The sequence below is a fragment of the Heterodontus francisci genome, chromosome 4 (genome assembly GCF_036365525.1).
Source record: "Heterodontus francisci isolate sHetFra1 chromosome 4, sHetFra1.hap1, whole genome shotgun sequence".
Taxonomy (NCBI): Eukaryota; Metazoa; Chordata; class Chondrichthyes; order Heterodontiformes; family Heterodontidae; genus Heterodontus; species Heterodontus francisci.
The window spans coordinates 145,219,360-145,238,908 of NC_090374.1; the positions used below are offsets into that span (position 1 = coordinate 145,219,360).

At 40.6% G+C, this 19,549-nt stretch overlaps 1 protein-coding gene across 12 annotated transcripts in view; it reads right to left on the reverse strand.

Moving 5' to 3' along the window:
- The window catches only part of focad (focadhesin), a 268,225-nt gene that overhangs the window by 133,739 nt on the left and 114,937 nt on the right, over positions 1-19,549 (reverse strand). For all 12 annotated transcript variants that reach the window (XM_068030258.1, XM_068030260.1, XM_068030265.1 and 9 more), the window contains 6 exons: positions 18,655-18,756; positions 17,755-17,885; positions 15,379-15,505; positions 13,660-13,794; positions 11,314-11,364; positions 10,516-10,599 (listed from right to left, as the gene is read on the reverse strand). In XM_068030258.1, the coding sequence (XP_067886359.1) occupies positions 10,516-10,599; positions 11,314-11,364; positions 13,660-13,794; positions 15,379-15,505; positions 17,755-17,885; positions 18,655-18,756 (630 nt within the window). The remainder of the gene's footprint in view (positions 1-10,515; positions 10,600-11,313; positions 11,365-13,659; positions 13,795-15,378; positions 15,506-17,754; positions 17,886-18,654; positions 18,757-19,549) is intronic.

Sequence of the window (19,549 nt, forward strand, 5' to 3'; positions counted from 1 at the left end):
GATCTTTGGGTTTTCTAGGGTTTTAAATATTATCCTTCATGAAAATATATTACATATTAAAATCAGTGGTGGATTACCACATTCCATTTTAAAATGCAGTCAACATCTGTCAATGGGATAATTTATTATAACAGTGTATGCATTTGCTTGCAATACTCTTTAACCTATAGGCAGTACTGTGAGAAGAATTTCCAATGTTAAATGCTGCACTTGTAAATTAATGCTATATTGACACAGAGTTGCTTGTATCTATGGATTTGAAAATTCACAGGATTTGATTCTGATGTGCCACCTGGTGTGCTCCAGAACTGATTCCTCAAGTATGTGCGGCACGTGGGAGGAAACCTAATTTGCATGCGGTTCACACTGGAAATTCTGGCACCCACCTGCTGAGGGAAGTGTTGCCCACTTACTCTCAGATATGGTTCACATCTTCCTTTGTAAGGGGTCTGATACCAAAACTTCTTTGATCTTCAGCATCCAAACAACCATAAATGTTTGCAGGCAGAGAAGGAAACCATTTGGCTCTGTGCCAGCGTTTTGCTAAAGCAATCCAGAACTAATCCCATTGTCCTGCTCTTTCCCCATAGCCTTGCATGTTTCTTTGCTTCAAATATTTCTCTAGTTTTCCCTTCAGAGGTGCAATGGTCTCTGCCTCAACAACTCCTGGCGGCAAAATATTCCTGTTCCAGCACACCCTTAATATAAAGAATTTTTCCCAAACTCCTCTCCTTACTCTTTTTCAATTGATGGCCACTCGTCACCAACTCAACAACTGGAAGAGTCTTTTTATATTTTTTCAACACTTTTCATTGAATCTTTAGTCTTTACTGCTCCATTATTTCCAATTAAAGCAGAAATGATTGAAGTATTTCAGATATCACCTCACAACTATAGTTTCTTATTCCTGGCATCATTCTGATGAGGGGAGATGGTGGCATAGTGGTAACGTCAATGCAATAATAACCCAAGGGCTCAGGCTAATGCACTGGTGACAGGGGTTCAAAACCCACCAATTGGGAAATTTAAATTCAATTAATGAAAAAAAAAATCTGGAATTGAAAGCTAGTCTCTGTAATAGTGTCATAAATCTATAATTAATTGTCATAAAAACTCATCTGGTTCACTAATGTCCTTTAGGGAAGGAAATCTGCTGTCCTTACCTGGTCTGGCCTACATGTGACTCCAGACCCACAGCAATGTGGCTGACTCTTAACTGCCTAGCAAGCTACTAAGTTCAAGGGCAACAAAAACTGGCCTGCCGGAGACCCACACATCCCATGAAAGAATAAAAAAAAATAATTTATGCTGAATGCTCTTGATATTTACATTTTAATGTCCTTTGCTTAATGGAATGCCCAAAATTACACACACTGCTCTCTGTGGCCTAATTGAGATTTTGTATACTTTCATCATTGTTCTTTTTATTCTTCTATATTAAGTTCATATTTATAAAACCAAAATTCTACTGACCTTTTCAATGGCTTTATCTACTTACACTCATACTTTCAGAGAATGATGTATCAGAACCTCGTGGCCTCTATCATCCACACCCTTCAACATCTTTCCAGTCAATGTATACACATCACTTATTTCCTTCTCCCAAAGTGAGTAACTCCCACAAAAAATAAACATTAAACTGCACCTGCCACCTGTCAGTCCGGTCGCTAACTTGTCTGTCCATTCCACTAACCTGTCTGTCTTTCTGAAGTCTTTTACAGTTTTCAATTTTCCAAATACTCTACTTTTATGTCATTAGCAAATTATGAGATTGTGGTCCACAAGTCCAGGTCCAAATCATGTATAAGCACTGAGCCCTGACGCCTGAGGTGCATCGCTTCCAACCCTTCAAAAGACTGAGAAATTTCCATTTACCCTGATGAAATGGTAATTCTGTTCCTCTCTCCACAGGTGCTGCCAGATCTACTGAGTGTTCCTATTACCCATTTACCCTAACTCTCTGCTTCCTGTTTGTCAACGAAATTTCTACAAATTCTGCTACACTTCCACTCATACCATGTCTGAATTTTCCCAACAAGCCTATTGTGAAGCACCTCATGAAACCCCTTCCGAAAATCCCTATATGTTAAATTATACATTACATGTACTGGATTCCCTTTATCTATCCAATTAGTTACTTATTTAAAAATCATATTAATTTTCTCAAACTTGCCTCTAAGAGATCCATCTTGTTTGTCCTTCATTAGCCCTTGTAATTCTAGACGTATACTAATTTAATCTTGAATCATGGATTCTGAGACTTTTACCATAACCATTTCTCTGGCTTGGACATCCTTCCCGCCACCTTCACTGTGAAGCTGACTTGCACCTGTCTGGAGGCCAGCACATCTCATCTCACTGGACACCAATCTCCAGAGATACGTGTATAGGGAGGGCCAACCTCCAGCCCGACCCTCTTTGCAGCTCTGGCCTTATAAGCAGCGACTAAAGGAAATTTCAGTTCAGGTGGGGACCCGGCACTACAAATAGTTAAAGATCGGGACCAGCAAACTTTTGAAAAAAAATCAAGGGGACTAAAATTGGGAGCAGCTAAAGATGGGGTAAATTGGTACTAGTAAAAAGAAAATGCCCCATTTTACCTCCCAACTGAGGTATTTTGCCAGTCCCTACCACTTCCATCACCCCTACTCCCCATGCCCTTCCTCCTACTGAGGTAATTTCCTGCACCTTCCCCAATAAATTAGTTTTATAGCCTTCACCCTTCTCATAGGAACACAGGAACAGGAGCAAGTCAATCAACCCTTCAAAGCCTGTTCTGCAATTCAATGAGACTATGGCTGATCTGTAACTTAACTCCATCCACCCGCTTTGGCTCCATATTTCTAAGTGCCTCCGTCAGCAAAAATCTATTGATCTCAAAATTAAAATCCTTCATCAAGCTAGCATCTACAGCTTTTTCTGAGAGAGTTCCAAACTTCTACCACCCCTTGCATGAAGAAGTGTCTCCGAACTTCCCTCCTGAAAGGCCTGGCTCTTTACTTTGACGGCTTTGGTGCTCTTGATTTTTTTCAACCATTTTCTGGTCCCGATTTTTAACCATTTGTAGTCTCGGGCCCCCACCTAAACCTTGTCCAAACTCCTCACCAGTGGAAAAAGTTTCTCTCTGTCTACTCTATTGATTCCTTTCAAAATCCTAAAAACCTCAATCAAATTACCCCTTAAGCTTCCATAGTCCAGGGAATACAAACCTATTATTAGTTGTTTGTAACATACATAGTAATCTTCCTTCATCGGTTAACCCTTGGTAAACATGCTGGTAAATCTGTGCTGCACTCCTTCCAGGGCAATACATCCTTCCTAAGGTGAGGTGCCCAGAATTGCACAGGGTACTCCAGATGTGTTCTAACCAGGGCTTTGTATAGCTGTAGCCAAACTTCCTCCTCTTTACATTCTAGCCCTCGAGTTATAAACTCTAACATTCCGTTAGCCTTTTTGCTTATTTTTTGTAACTGGCTACATTTTCGTGAGCTGTGTACATGGATCCCTAAATCTCTTTAGGCCTCCACTGTTCCTAGCTTTCACCATTTAAAAAATAATTGGATAATTCCATTCTGGTCCAAAATGGTTGACCCCACACTTAACTGCGTTGAAATCCATCTGCCACAGTTTTGTCCACCTCCCTTCTCACCTTTAACCTCTCCTTCCTCTTAGCCTGCTTAACTCTAACCCTGCTCAATAAGAAGAGAGCACTTCCTCTTAACTGCTTGTGAGCAACACCACAGGAAATCAAGCAGCTTCTGTAAATTGCTAATCACAAAGCAGAAATAGTAGGATATTTAAAACAGAATAAGTCTCAATCCAGTGTCCTATGAAAAGCAATTTAATGTGTGTAAATTTTTGATTTTAGTGTGATTGAGATTCTCCAATGATTATTTTTTCCTTGGGAAGTTTTGTTTTCATCCGGAAAATGTAGTTCCTCTTTCTTTCTTTAATATAGCATTGTACCACGACTTCAGCCAATCCACTTAAACGTAATTCAATCATGTTCAGGTTAACACACTTCTCTGTATATTCGCTCAAAAGGACAATATTGTCAACCATCCTCACTGCTAAATTTCAATACTCAGTAAATGTCAAGAATATTACAGTTTATTATAGTATCAAGTATTTTAGAAAAGCAGGTAATAAAAAAAGTGACAATGCTTTAGTTTTGTGTGAAAGCCCAAACTTCACCTAATTATATGTATTGTGCACATATCTTTAAAACTTTAACAGCTGACTTTTTTTAAGCTTTGCAAAGACAAGGACAGCAGTGCTGGGAAGCAGAACATATTTCCAATTCTATCCCCTCACCATGAGATTCATATACTTGCAGGTAGGGGTACAACACAGGCAGTTGTAAAGTGCGAGTGTAGGTAGATAAGGCCATCAAATGTGAATATTGCTCAACTTGAGAAATGCACCCCACTCCCCCAATCACCAGTAAAGGGACGGTAGGTGTCATCAACAGTTCTACCAAGTGGTACTTACTCACCGATGCTCAGTTTGCCTTCTGCTAGGACCACTCAGCTCCAGACCTGATTGCAGCCTTGGTCCAGAAAACAAGAGCTGAATTACAGTGGTGAGATGACAGTGACTGCCCTTGACACCAAGGCAGCATTTGACTGGTTATGACATCAAGAAGTCCTAGCAAAATTGAAGTCACTGGGAATCGAGGGAAAACTCTCCACTGGCTGGAATCATACCGAGCATAAAGGAAGATGTTTTTGGACGTCAATCATCCCAGCCCCAGGACATCGTTGCAGAAGCTCGTCAGGGTAGTGCCCTAGACCCAACCACCTTCAGCTGCTTCATCAAAGACCTTCTCTCCATCACAAGGGAGGATATACATGCCATAGTGGGAGTGCAATGAAGGTTCACCAGACTGATCATTGGGATGGCGGGATTGTCCTCTGAGGAGACTGGGCCTATATTCTCTAGAGTTTAGATGAATGAGAGGTGATCTCATTGAAGCATACAAAATTCTTACAGAGCTCAACAGGGTTGATGTAGGAAGGATGGGGATCTAGAACCAGGGAACACAGTCTCAGAATAAGAGGTAGGCCATTTAGGACCGAGAGGAGGAGGAATTTCTTCACTCAGACGGTGGTGAATCTTTGGAATTCTCTACCCCAGGGGGCTGTGGAGGCTCAGTCATTGAGGATGTTCAAGACAGAGATCAATAGATTTCTACATATTAAAGATATCAAGGAATTTGGGGATAAAGTGGGAAAACGGCATTAAGATAGAAGATCAGCCATGATCGAGTTGAATGGCATAGCAGGTTTGAGGGACCGAATGGCCTATTCCTGCTCCTATTAGGTCAGAAGTGGGGATGTTCACTGATGATTGCAATGTTCAGTTCCATTCGCAACTCTTCAGGTAATGTAACAGTCTATGCCCCGCATGTAGCAAGACCATGACGACATTCAGGCTTGGGCTGATAAGTGGCAAGTAACATCTGTGCCACACAAGTGTCACGCAACAACCAACTCCAACAAGAGAGAATTTAACCACCTCCTTTGACATTCAATGGCATTACAATCGCTGAATCCCCCACCATCAACATCCAGGGGGTTACCATTGACCAGAAACTTAACTGGACCAGCCACATAAATACTGTGTCTACAAGAGCAGGTCAGAGGCTAGGTTTTTTGCAACGAGTAACTCACCTCTTGTCTCCTGTAGTGTATTGTTCATTTGAGGCCACTGTACATGCTTGGTGTAGCATGCACATTATTCGACTAGAAGGAGTCGATCAAAAAAGTTCAGTTTTCAGCAGCAATTCAGAAGGTAGTGCCGTGTGTTTCTACAAGAGATTTACAATTGCAGATCTATGATGTGAAATCTTACAATGGCCATGAGGACGGAATCAATATTGACTTTATAGCCAGGTATAATTCGCTGTGCTTTCAGTCGTCAACTTCAAGTAATGCAGATTATCAGAAATGGACGGTGTTGGATTTTATGAACAACAGGCCTTGTATCTTTGCGTAGCTAATGCAGGACAGCCATTTTGTCTCATACATCAATGCAAGGGTAGTTTGGTCTGCTCAAACCTGAGAGAAGAATTTATTGCAGAATTTTAGCACCCCACAAAATGTTCATTTATTTCTTCCATCTGCCATCATTACTTTTGATGATGTCTGTGTGATTGTGCCTGCAGAACGCCATCCTGGATCCTTGATCACACACTACCGCTGCACTGACCATTAAGATGGCGACGGTTACACCCAACCTCTTCACATTTTGACATGTACTCCGAGCCGTCATCTGTGTTCCCACATTAGCAGATGTGGCGGCGACAATTCGAGGGCGCAATGATAGGCTTTGTAATCACTGATGAGAAAAAAGGTCTTATTTCTCCACTATGGAGGTGAAGAATTGGAAAATTCTTTTGAGACAGAGACACTTGAACAAGACACTATGACTCAGCAAAAAATGCACCAACAACTTATTTCACGCCCAAGAAGGTGGCATTATATGCAGCAATTATTTTCCGACGAACTAAGCAAGCAGCAAATGAGACAACTGATCAATATTGCACACGATTTAGACAACTGGCACCCAAATGTGGCTTTAGTATCAAATGTGTCGAACAGGAAATTCAAACACAAATAATTGAAGGTTGCCTCTCTAGTCAAATACACAGAAAAGCACTTGAGTAAGACAGAAAGCTTTCAGAGCTGCTGGAGTTGGCAAAATCACTAATCCTTTCAGAGTCCAAAACGACTGAAGTTGAGGCTGCCAACAGCATCTGCCACACTTCAAGCTCAACTCCTGTGAACAGTGTTCACCCGCTCATGAGCCAGGCAATCACATGCAAAGCAAGGACAGCAACCCTGAAAACAGGATCATGACTTGTCCAAGCAATGCTTCCACTGTGGCGGTACATATCCACACCAGACAGTATGTCAGGTCTCCGTGAACCGCTCAACATGTCTGAGCTATGAGCAGAATCATGATGTTAGCATAGACTGTGCAGACTTGCCCACTGATGAGCACTTGCTTGTTGTAACTGACGACTACAGCAAATCCCCAGTCATAGAAATAGTTACATCTACCTCAGCGAAAGCAGTCATCCCAAAGCTTGACCTGATTTTCACTTTGATTTGAGTCCCCCAAACATTGGGAAGAGATAATGGACCTCCACTCAACAAAGACGAGTTCAGTAAATTCACCAACTACCTGGGCTTCACTCACCAAAAAAACACGTTGCACGTTGTTGGCCAAAATCTAATGGAGAGGTTGAGAGATTCTGCATACCTTAAAAAAAAGTGATATGTACAGCTACAGCTGAGAGCAAGTCGTGGAAGCAGTATTGTTTTCTTTGCACTTACAAAACAACTCCTCCCTCGACCACTGGAAAGCCTCCAACTACGTTCATCTTCGCACATCCTATGCGCCCACATCTTCCTGAGCTACCCTGCAAAGCTAACGATCAACACATACACGAGCGTGATCGAGCACAGAAAGATCATATGAAAGGAAATGCAGAGTGAAACATGAAATTCAGGACTACACTGCTAAAGGCAGGAGACAAAGTGCTTGTAAAATGTGACGGTCATGTTGGAAAACAAACATCCCCCTATAACATCCAGCTATTTGTTGAGACCAACACAAAAGGATCACTGATTACTGTTTAGCGTGGTTCGCAAATCATCATACGAAACATGTCATTCTTCAAAGTGCTGCAAACACCATCTGCAAGCATTGCGTTCAATCCAGACATTGACACTTCAGATGAAGCACGGGTTGAATGAAACGGCACCTGATATCACACATCAATATCCTACTAGTGAGTGGAAACGTCCACCATACTTCTGACACCCTACGTCATTTTGACAATTTCCAGTTTCCTGGCCCTAACAGCCTCCTCTTCACTATGGACATCCAATCTCTCTACACCTCCATTCCCCACCAGGACAGTCTGAGGGCTCTCCGCTACATCCTTCAACAGAGGCCCAACCAGTCCCCATCCATCACCACCCTCCTCCACCTGGCAGAACCTGTTCTCACTTTCAACAACTTCTCCTTCAACTCCACTCACTTTTTCAAAATAAAAGGTATTGCTATGGGTACCCGCTTGAGTCCCAGTTATGCCTGTCTTTTTGTGGGGTATGTCAAACATTCCTTGGTCCAGTCCTACTCAGGCTCCCCTCCCAACTGTTTTTCCAGTACATGGATGACTGTATTGGTGCCATTTCCCGCTCTCCCCCCAAACTGGAAAACTTCATCAACTTTGCATCCAATTTCCACCCTTCTCTCACCTTCGCATGGTCCATCTTCGACACTTCCCTTCTCCGACTTCTGTGTCCATCTCTGGAGATAGACTGTCCACTAATATTCATTATAAGCCTGCCAACCTCCACAGCTACCTCAACCACACTTCCTCACACCCTGCCTCCTGTAAGGTCTCCATTCCATTCTCCCAGTTTCTCTGTCACATGTCTTCTGATGATGCAACTTTTCATAACAGCACTTCTGATATGTCTTCCTTTTCCTTCAACCGAGGATTCCCCTGCCACTGTGATTAACAGGTCCCTCAACCGTGTCCGGCCCATTTTCCGCACCACTACCCTCACCACTTCCCCTCCCTCGCAGAACCATGACAGGGTTCCCCTTGTCCTCACTTGCCACACCACCAGCCTTCACATCCAAAGGATCACCCTCTGCCATTTCTGCCACCTCGAGTCTGATGCCACCACCAAACACATCTTCCCCTCCCCTCCCGTCAGCATTCCGAAGGGACTGTTCCCTCCCCGACTCCCTGGTCCACTCCACTATCACCCCGACACCTTGACCCCTTCCCACTGCACCTTCCCATGCAATCGCAGGAGGTGTAATACCTGCCCTTTTTCCTCCTCTCTCCCCACCATCCAAGGTCCCAAATACTCCTTCCAGGCGAAGTAGCGATTTACTTGTACTTCTTTCAATTTAGTATACTGTATTCGCAGCTCACAATGCAGTCGCCTCTACATTGAGGAGACCAAACACAGATTGGGTGACTGCTTTGCGGAACACCACCACTCAGTCCACAAGCATTACCCCGAGCTTCCGGTTGCTTGCCATTTTAATTCACCATTCTATTCTCATGACAACATTTCTGTCCTGGGCTTGCTGCAGCGTTTCAGTGAACCTCAATGCAAGCCTGAGGAACAGCACCTCATCTTCCTATTAGGCACTCTACAGCCTTCTGGACTCAACATTGAGTTCAACAATTTCAAAGCATGACTGCTCCTTTTTTATTATATTAATTTTATTTTTTATCCATGGGCCTGTCTTAAACATGTTTTTCAGTGTTTTGCTTTTGGACAGAGCTGCTCATTAGTTTGCCATTAACACACTCTCTGGACTAAAGCTTTGTCTTTTAATGCAACTTTTAGCACTCCCTTTGCCTTTGTTCCGTGACGTCTTTGTCATTTAATCTCTCCTGCCCTCTGCCCTATCACACACCTTGCCTATTGTTCTTCTTCTTCCCCCCTCCCCTTTTCACATTTCTAACCTTTGCCAGTTCTGGTGAAACATCACAGACCTGAAATGTTAACTCTGTTTCTCTCCCCATAGATGCTGCCAGACCTGCTGAGTATTTCCAGCATTTCTGACAATGCAGTAGTCCGGTTGAATTTAAACCCAAGACGCAAAAATTGTGTCCTAACTGACTGCACCCTTAACCCACATAATGGCCCAGAATTTGCAGTGGCAATGATGGCAAAACTATCAGCATTCATCATCATTGCTGTGCAAAACTGATAATACCTTCTGGTGCTGCTCATGTACAATTACATTTAGAAATCAGGCAGTTGCTGTCAGAGATAGCCTGCTCCTCCACAGGGTGGCGGTTGCAGTCTTCACACATACAATCAGCACATAAATCAGTGAACTGCAACTTTTTACACAATATTCTCACCGTGAAAACCACTGAAAACGTTGAGCCTTGTCAAATGAGGTGCAACTTAGTTTTTAACAACGTACTAAGTCATAATTACTGTTGAACCATCGATCTGATCCTGAAAACCTAATTTTAGAACTCGAGCGGCATTTCCTCCATTCCATGATAAAAATTCTACTGACATTTCAAATTATTTTTGTTTTATGTTTATCATATTTCAGCTTCTGTGTTAATCTCATGTGTATGTCCCAATCTTTATTTTTGCTCTCTAAAATGATTTTTAAAATGAACGATAATCAGTACTTTTTCCTTACCCATTTGCTGTGAGAATTTTTCAATCTGATTTGCTGCTCAGTCTGTTGATGATGTCACTGTTCCTGGACACCAGAAATCCCCTACAGATGGCACCAGAATGAAATAGGGGAAGTTGATGCCACAGAGCCTGCTAAACCTTTGTGGGCAGCTTCCTTTGAGGTCAGTGATGAGTGCCATCCCTTCGCTACTGACCGCAAAATCCAGACCAGTATACGGTGATCAATTCATAACAGTGCATAAATTTATATTAAAAAAGGAGACAAAAAGCCCAAACGAAGAGAAATACTACAAGCTTATGAAACCCTTACCTGCTCTGGCAAGTGAAGAACAGTATATTCCTCAGAGCTGAATGCCGAAAGAGCCTTGTATGCAGAGCCAGCTATGAGTGAGTTCTGCAAGGAACAAAAAGAGTTCCTTTTTATATACCATTTAGAGAACAAGTGCTCATGGTCAAAGATCTGATTACACCCTATAGCATTACATCAAGAATTCCATCATACTGTATCAATTTTAAAAAACCATGATTTAAAATACGTGCATAAAAATACCAATACTTACAAAGAAAATTATTTCATATGACAATTCTCATTAAACAAATTTTTAATCAAACTTAATCGCTCATATGGGTAGAGTAGTGTAGTGGTTATGTTACTGGAGTAGTAACCCAGAGGCCAGGATTATTATGCCAGAAATGTGAATTCAAATCACACCATGGCAATTTGAGAATTAAATTATTTGACAACTGTTTTACGCTACATTCCTAATGCAACAAGTTCAGCATATTATTCTGTATCAGGATGATTTGCATTTTCTTTCTCAACATTTACACTCAATAATTTCTAATGCAACTCTGTGCTATGTTACAAACCACTGATTAACATAAAAAGATGACATAGTGTGCAATGACATTGAGTGAGTCCTGTGAACTGGGACAGCTTTGAAATTAGTTGTCAAGTGCAATTAGTCACGGATGGATCAAGAATAATATAATATGGGCAATATTCTGACTAAATGTTAATCTTTAAAATGCACATGCAAGTCACGTGTGCATTTTAAAGACAGCAATCAGGTTCTTATTTAGTCAGCAGGATGAGGGTTAATTGTACCTTACTCTGGGCGTGGCTCCACAATATGCTTATAACTTGCGCTCTGAATTTCTGTACAGAAACAAAATATCCTCATAAATAACTGTAATCTAGAAGTGTAGATCAATCCATAAACATCAGGCTTAGATTAAATTTATAACAAACCAACAATGGGCATTCAAAACAAATTCACAACAGTCAAAGCATTCAAAATATAAGCAGGTATACTGGTACAATCCATAAAAACTGTCAAGACTACTCAGAACTTTCCATCATCCTACTTAGAAGGGGCAGTCAAACACATCCACAACAATACCAAATACTATGTGAGCTTAACACTGCCTTTCCAAATTTTGCGAAATAACTAGTACAATATCAAATTTTTTTAGATTTTAGAGATACAGCACTGAAACAGGCCCTTCGGCCAACCGAGTCTATGCCGACCATTTACCACCCATTTATACTAATCCTACACTCATCCCTGTTCCTATATTCCCCTACCACCTACCTTTACTAGGGGCAATTTATCATGGCCAATTTACCTATCAACCTGCAAGTCTTTTGGCTGTGGGAGGAAACCGGAGCACCCGGAGGAAACCCACGCAGACACAGGGAGAACTTGCAAACTCCACACAGGCAGTACCCAGAATTGAACCCGGGTCACTGGAGCTGTGAGGCTGCGGTGCTAACCACTGCGCCACTGTCACTTAAGCGTCACTTAAAATGCCTCTTGAAATAGAGTACCTTTAGAACATGTACCACTGCACTTAATAGCTGAAGACAGCAATTTGCAGTCAATTTGATATTTAAAAGTAATGAGGATAGAGATGTGACATTACTTAACTGTAGCTGCTGGTGAAATTGATCAAGATACCAACAGGCAAGCTGAAGATTTCCTGTGCATTCTGCAGCAATCCTAGTTCATTAAGTGATAGCTGGCACTACATTTAAAGTTCTGCATATGATAACATATATTTATATAGTGCCTTTACCGTAATAAAACAACCCAAGGTGCTTCACAAGAGTGTTACAAAGCAAAATTAGACACCGAGCCACAAAACTTAGTTAAAAAGGTAGATTTTAAGGAGTGTCTTCAAGGAAGAAAGCAAGGTAGAGGGGCAGAGCAGTTTTGGGAGGGAATTCCAGAACTTAGGCTCTTGGCAACTAAAGGCATGGCCACCCACGGTAGAGCGATTAAAAATCGGAGATACTCAGGAGGCTAGAATTAGAAGAGAGCAGATTTCTCAAAGGGTTGTGGGGCTGCAGGAGATTAAAGAGAAGGGGAGGGGTAAGGCCATGGAGGGATCTGAAAGCAAAGATGAGAATTTTAAAATCAAGACTTTGCTTAATCGGGAGCCAATGTAGGTCAGCGAGCATAGGGGTGATGGGTGAATGGGACTTGGTACTAATAAGGACATGGGCACAGAGTTTTGGATGACCTCAAGTTTATGGAGGGTAGAATGTGGGAGACCAGCCAGGAATATGTAGAAATCATCCAGTCTGGAGGTAACAAAGGCATGGATGAGGGCTTCAGTAGATGAGCTGACAAGCAACAGAGGTGACACAGCCTGCGACAGAGCTCCACAAACTGAAGTGCTATGTGAAACTTGGATCATCATGCTTTGTGTGGACTTTTAAGAACAAATAGCATTGAGTAAGAGAAGGCAATTTTACGATTAAACTTGCCCCTTCCATTGACAATTTACAAACCCACTCTCTCATGAACATTTTTGAATCCATTAAATCTCCAGAGGAAATGTTGGGCAAAATTTCTCTCCTACTGATTCCCCACCCACCCAAAGGTAAATCAAGCAAATCTTCACGATACCTATCTCACCTTGCATCCTACATAATACCTCCATCCTAAAACAAGTTGCTTTCTGTTCCTAGATGGATATTCATCAGCTCTTTTCTAAAATGAACCTAACATTAAATGCTTCAGCTGGTGTTCAGTGCAACACAGAATGTTGAGATGCAGTTTTAGCAGCATGAAGGTCTGAGCAACTCCTATAATAGTACTGAGGAAGACAGCACTCCCTCTCTCCAACATGGAAATGATCCTCCTAATGATCTTTATGGCTTTAAATTATAGCATGTTCAGATGCAAGTTAGAATATTCATCCAGAAACTATAGTACCCCCACCACAGCACTTTTAAATTATTAAGGGATTTTTGCTCTCATTACCGTATCTGGAAGACCATTCCACGTGTTGCACATTCTTTGGGTAAAGAAATTATTGTTGTCAACCCTAAATTTGCTTTTCACTAGTTTCAGTGTCCAACAGTCATGGTTTACTTTCAAATAATATTCTGCATTTCCATTTTCTATTTCACTTCTGTGCCTCCACATTAGCCAACATTACTAACCTCATATTCCACGGACTTCACGTTGAGTGATGGAACGAGAGCAAATACTTCAGTCATAGTTTTGACAACCAGAGGTCGTGTGTCACAGCTGAGCTTTGGGGATAAAGCATACCACGTAGAGCGAATATCAACCACCTAAGGGGGAAAAAGAAATTGACAATTCCTGTTAGACATTTGCTGTCCAACACTATAATACACAACTGTTATGGTTCACTCCTAAAAGCTTCACAATTCTTAAAGCTTTCTCTGATTATTTTGTAGAAATCATTTTCCTCTTAAAATTTCAGAAGAAAATTGAGATCGTCCCAAAGAATATGATAGTGGTGAGCACACAAGAAATTAGGGAGATGAACAGGAAATAGGGAATGTGAGCTGTTACGATTAAGCGAATGCTGAGGAAAAACATAGGAGAAAAGGTAGAAATATAGTAAGTACCTGGGAGGGAGTCTTGGGAGGTGTATGGGTTGTTGAAAGAAACACAAAAGTGGGAGTAGAATTACAAAACAGAGGAGTGATATTTCACTTGCAATTATTACTCTCTGCAATTTGTACTCTGTATTCAGATAAGCTGTACAGGAATCTCAACGGCAGTTAGTTTTTGAACTGCTTATGGGCTGTGACTGAAATTCAAGGACCAGCTACCAAATCAAAACTAGACAAAATACTTCATTTTGTAAAGTCTTGTCACAGTTTTAGATGAGCTGAATGCATAGTTTCTGAATATTCCATACATATTTAATTAAAATATGTACAATGAGCTCCAGTAAATAACAATGAATAAATGTTTGGCAGCAACTTCAAATGAAAAGCTTTTTTCATTTCGAATGTGGATGGAGAATACCTTCACTTAGATTAAAAGTCATAGCCAACCTAAGTATTAAAGCTCCAATGTGCTACAGAATATGGTGGGTCGGATACTCTTTATTCCAAATGCTACTGAAGCAATTGAACAACAAATGCCAACTAGTCTCCCACTGGAAGTGCAGAAAGTCGGAATAACTATCACTCTGAGTTGCACTTCAATACCTGCATAGCACTAGTAATGACACCATGTGGGGTGGTGCAGATTCGGCAATTTTACTTTTTCTATCACTTCTTACAAACAAATACAGATGCATAAAGTTTAAAGACCAAGGCTGTGCTCAGCTCTTCGGCACGTGTTGCGGCAGCTAATCTCAAATCAAGGCAAATGGCTCAAGAATGTAAGCAATTCCATGCAGTTTGACACAGTGATTGAAAATAAAGCAAAAGGTGATGTTCATAATCCGAACTTAAAAAGAACATGCCTACAATAATTACATGTGGCCAGGGTAAAAAAGGGTACTGGCTCCTTCAAACGGATTTACAGGTGATTCATTGTACTTAATATATTGCAATCTAAATGTAATAAACATTTATGAGTAAAAAAAAATTTTTTTTAAAAAGCTTGTTAAACAAAATATTAGTTTTCTTCACTTACCTAAACTTCATCTCTTTTCAACCCATGGTAACAAAAGACTGTGTAAAGCTAACCCTCAAGTCAGTTTAAGCCTGGTAAAAATAGCTGTAAATGAATGCTAACTTCTGGAAGGCATTACTTCAAAAGAAAATCTAAAATCTTCATAGGGAATTATCTTTGTTCTTTACCTCCCTCTTTAGTGTAAAACAGGACAGAATATTAAGAAAATTTAAAGCTGCATCAGCAACCTCCCATCAATGAACCAACTTAGCCAAGTCTACCTCAGCTTGACACAATGCATGCAGCCCCTGAAGTGCAAGAACTGTAGGCGTAGCCTGGTCTGGTCTTGTACATTCATTCAGCACCTTGGAGATTGCTGCCAACATATCAGCTCCATGCTGGTAAGATCTACAGAAGAACATACAAATATATGAAAAAGGCAATGCCAACGAGTATTAAAATATCTAACAAAATATTTTACTTCATACTTGGATTTGTCCTTTAAACCAGCTCAACTTTAAGTAATTCTCTTTCTGTATCTACCAGAGACCAATTTTTCATTTGCCACCCTGGGAAGGAAAACAGAATGAGAAACTCTACTGGCTATTTACTGCCAGATTAGGCTCCCATGAAACCTGCAGAAGACGACTAGACTGATTAATTTGGATCACAGGCAATACACTGTCTATCTTATGTAGTTACGAAGATAGGAAGTAGGAGCAGGAGTAGGTCATTCGGCCCCTTGAGACTGCTCCACCATTCAACCAGATCATGGCTGATACTCTACCTCAACACCATTTTGCCACACTATCCCCATATCCCTTGAAGCCTTCAATATCTAGAAATCTATTGATCTCTGTCATGAATATACTCAACGACTGAGCCTCCACAGTCCTCTGGGTAGAGAATTCCAAAGATTCACCACCCTCTGAGTGAAGAAATTGCTCTTCATCTCTGTCCTAAATGGCCTACCTCTTATTCTGAGACTATGTCCCCTAGTTCGAGACATCCCAGCCAGCAGAAACATCCTTCCTGCATCTACCGTGTAAAAAATTTTGTAAGTTTCAATGAGATCACCTCTAATTCTTGGAAACTCTAGAGAATACAGGCCCAGTTTCCCCAATCTCTATGCATAAGGCAATCCCGCCATCCCAGGAATTAGTTCGGTGAACCTTCGTTGCACTCCCTCTAGGGCAAGTATATCCTTCCTTAGGTAAGGAGACCAAAACTGTACACAATACTCCAGGTGCGGTCTCACCAAGGCTCTATACAATTGCTGCAAGATATCTTTACTCCTGTGCTCAAATCCTCTTGCAATAAAGGCCAACATACCATTTGTCTTCCCAATTGCTTTCTGCACCTGAATGTTAGCTTTCAGTGTCTCAAGAAGGACAGCCATGTCTCTTTGGTCATCAACACTTCGCAATCTCTCACCATTTAAGAAATACTCTGCATTTCCGTTTTTCCTACCAAGGTAGATAACTTCACATTTTTCCACATTATATTCTATCTGCCAATCTAATTATCTAATCTACCTGACTCCTGTGGAAAGGCTGGATACTATGTCCCAAAGTTTAACAAAAGCTCCAAAATGAGGAATAAAGAATCTTCAAATAGCAAAAAGACCAAGTTGTGCAATGGGGATTCAAGCAACGTGACAGCTGGAGACCACATGTGCCACTGTATATCTGTAACATGAAGACGACATTCTAATATGTATGCACAGCGTATGGTTTCTCCAGAATGTACCCAGAAAATGCAATAATTCTATGGTGCTTGACAAATGCATAATGAAGAACTGAAATTATTTTGAAAGAACAAAATCAACGAAGACTGCTATGATCCAGAGGTATAGATTATTTTACAGCAATTGTAAATCAAAGAATGGGAAAAGGTGACTACAAAATTTATAAGCCTCAAGTGACATTCGAGATTCAAAGAAACCTTTCCCCAATGAAGTACTGGATATATTGGCCAAACTCCTGCAAAAACAGCCAATGCTGTGCTGATTAACTCCTTCAAAGAGCTGGGGCGATAAAATCAACAAACAGAGCAGAAAGCAGCATCACACAGATTGGTTCTTGGGATAAGAGGGTTGTCCTATGATGGGAGGCTGAGTAAATTGGGTTTATTCTCTCTGGAGTTTAGAAGAATAAGAGGTTATCTCCTTGAAACATGCAAGATACTAAAGGGACTTGACAGGGTAGACACAGAGGTTGCTTCTCCTGGCTGGGGAATCTTAAACATAGGGGCACAGTCTCAGTTTAAGTAGTTGATCATTTAAGACTGAGATCAGGAGAAATTTCTTCAGAGTTTTGTGATTTTTGGAATTCTCTAACCCAGAAGGTTGTGGATGGTCCATCGTTTAATAACTTTAGGACTGAGATAGTCTTGGTCATTCATTGAGCCAAGGGATGTGAGGAGCAGGCAGAAAAATGAAGTTGAGGTCAGATCAGCCATGATCGCATTGAATGGCAGAGCAGACTCAAGAGGCCATGTGGTCTACTCCTGCTCCTATTTCTTAGGTTACGTTCACAGCCATGAACCAATGCTAAAAAGCATCTATCTATGCTCCATGTCCAAATTCTTCAATAGTAATATGAGACTTGAGCCGAGAATCATATGCAATATTAAGTCTTACAATAGAGCATCCTCACCTCTTTTTGCATATGTCCCTGATCGATGCGGCTTTGGCTATCATTTGCTCCCATTGATCTTCTTTAGCAAGCGACACCGATGGCATATCAACTAATGCCATGAACTTCTGCAGCTCTGGATAAACACGGTCCTAAGAAATTAGTGGAATGAAATTGTAATTGAAAAGAACACAATGCAAATAACTAACAAAATATCATTTGGAATTCCAGAATATCATAAAACTTTAAAACTGAACCCTACAAGTGTATGCTATATAATGATGTCAAAAATCTCCACGCAGAAGAAACATTATTCTAGTAAATCTATGTACAAAATGATATTTTGTTAAGTGTTAGAAAATATTAGATCTAATGACACACATTAGTACGACACTAGCCACAGCATATAATTTTCCAGTGGTGATGGAACATCCTAGTTTTTGTATCTTGTGGCTAAGAATACAGTGTACAAGAGTGGCAGCACAGGCACTGAGGTATCAGAGACTTATAGCAATGCACCAAAGCAATGTACCACGACAGTCTAAACTCATAAAAATGAAGAAGCCACACTGAAATGCAAGAAAACAATTTGCAAAAAACAGTTTCACTTAATGAAAACACTGAATTATATAAAAACCAATTCAAAATAATTTATGCAACTCAATATCCAAACCATACATAATAAGACACTCAACAACCTGCACTCATGTTATATAATCAATTCTGGTCATTGTACAATTATTACATAACACTGATAGCCATGGATTTCTATTCTCTATTGAATAAATGATCAGTCTCCACTTAATCATTTGCTGCATATTGTATGCTGCTGAAACTCCACATAGCTAGGACAACAGTGACCAACACGCAAAACAATAAAAATGATGATCAAAGTCAACCACACGTGCAAAGTTTCCTTACCTGATTTTCCCATAGGATTGTCATAAGGCGCAGAGAAATGGCTTTCAGTTTTGTTGTTTTCCACAGCATTTGTAAGGCACGAATTATCTGAGCAACACAAACCTAATATCAGAAGGTAACAAGAGTTAGAAGTCAGCTTTTCAGTTACGTATGTACATTTTTTTTTTAAGATACCCAATCCACTTTCAGAGCTTCACTAATGTCCGAACAGGTAATGAAAAAGCTAGTTACCAACATTTCATCTCGCTCCACTTATGACTCTTTCCTCTGTTGTGTTGTTTATTCAAGTCACACTTCTCCACAGATCACAACATATATTTTAAATTTTCCCACTTACATGTACTCTATTTTTCCCAGAATAGAACACATGAACCAGGTTTCTTTAATGAATAACAAAATTATCAGTTTATTCTGGAACAAGTCTTAACTAGTAATGAAGTAAAGCATAAATACACAGATTTTAAATTTTAAAGTCCCTTTTTTACCTTAGCCCCTCACACACACAAGCAAACATACACCAGTTAACCAAAAAAAATAAGGGATTTTTAAAATTCAAAGCTCTGTTACTGCCAAAAAAAGCACTTGGGCTGATTACTTGCTCATTTTTGAAGAAAACAGATGAGATATGTTGTTCCAAAACTAGCATACAATCTAGCCTCTGAGTACACATAGAGAGGTCATTAGGATCTTTTAGAACTGTTCTTTTCAGGTGGCATTGAGAAGTAATTTAGCAGGCTTTCTTCAAAGACAAGAGACGAGATGAATTGACACAGTGGACTTCTCAGGGTCTTTTATAGATGTTGTAAAGCAAGATGGGTTGTGGTCTTCTCTCCTTCCTTCACTTGTTCAGGCTAACTTTATCAGCCGCTCACTCCAGAAGGTAAAACACACATTG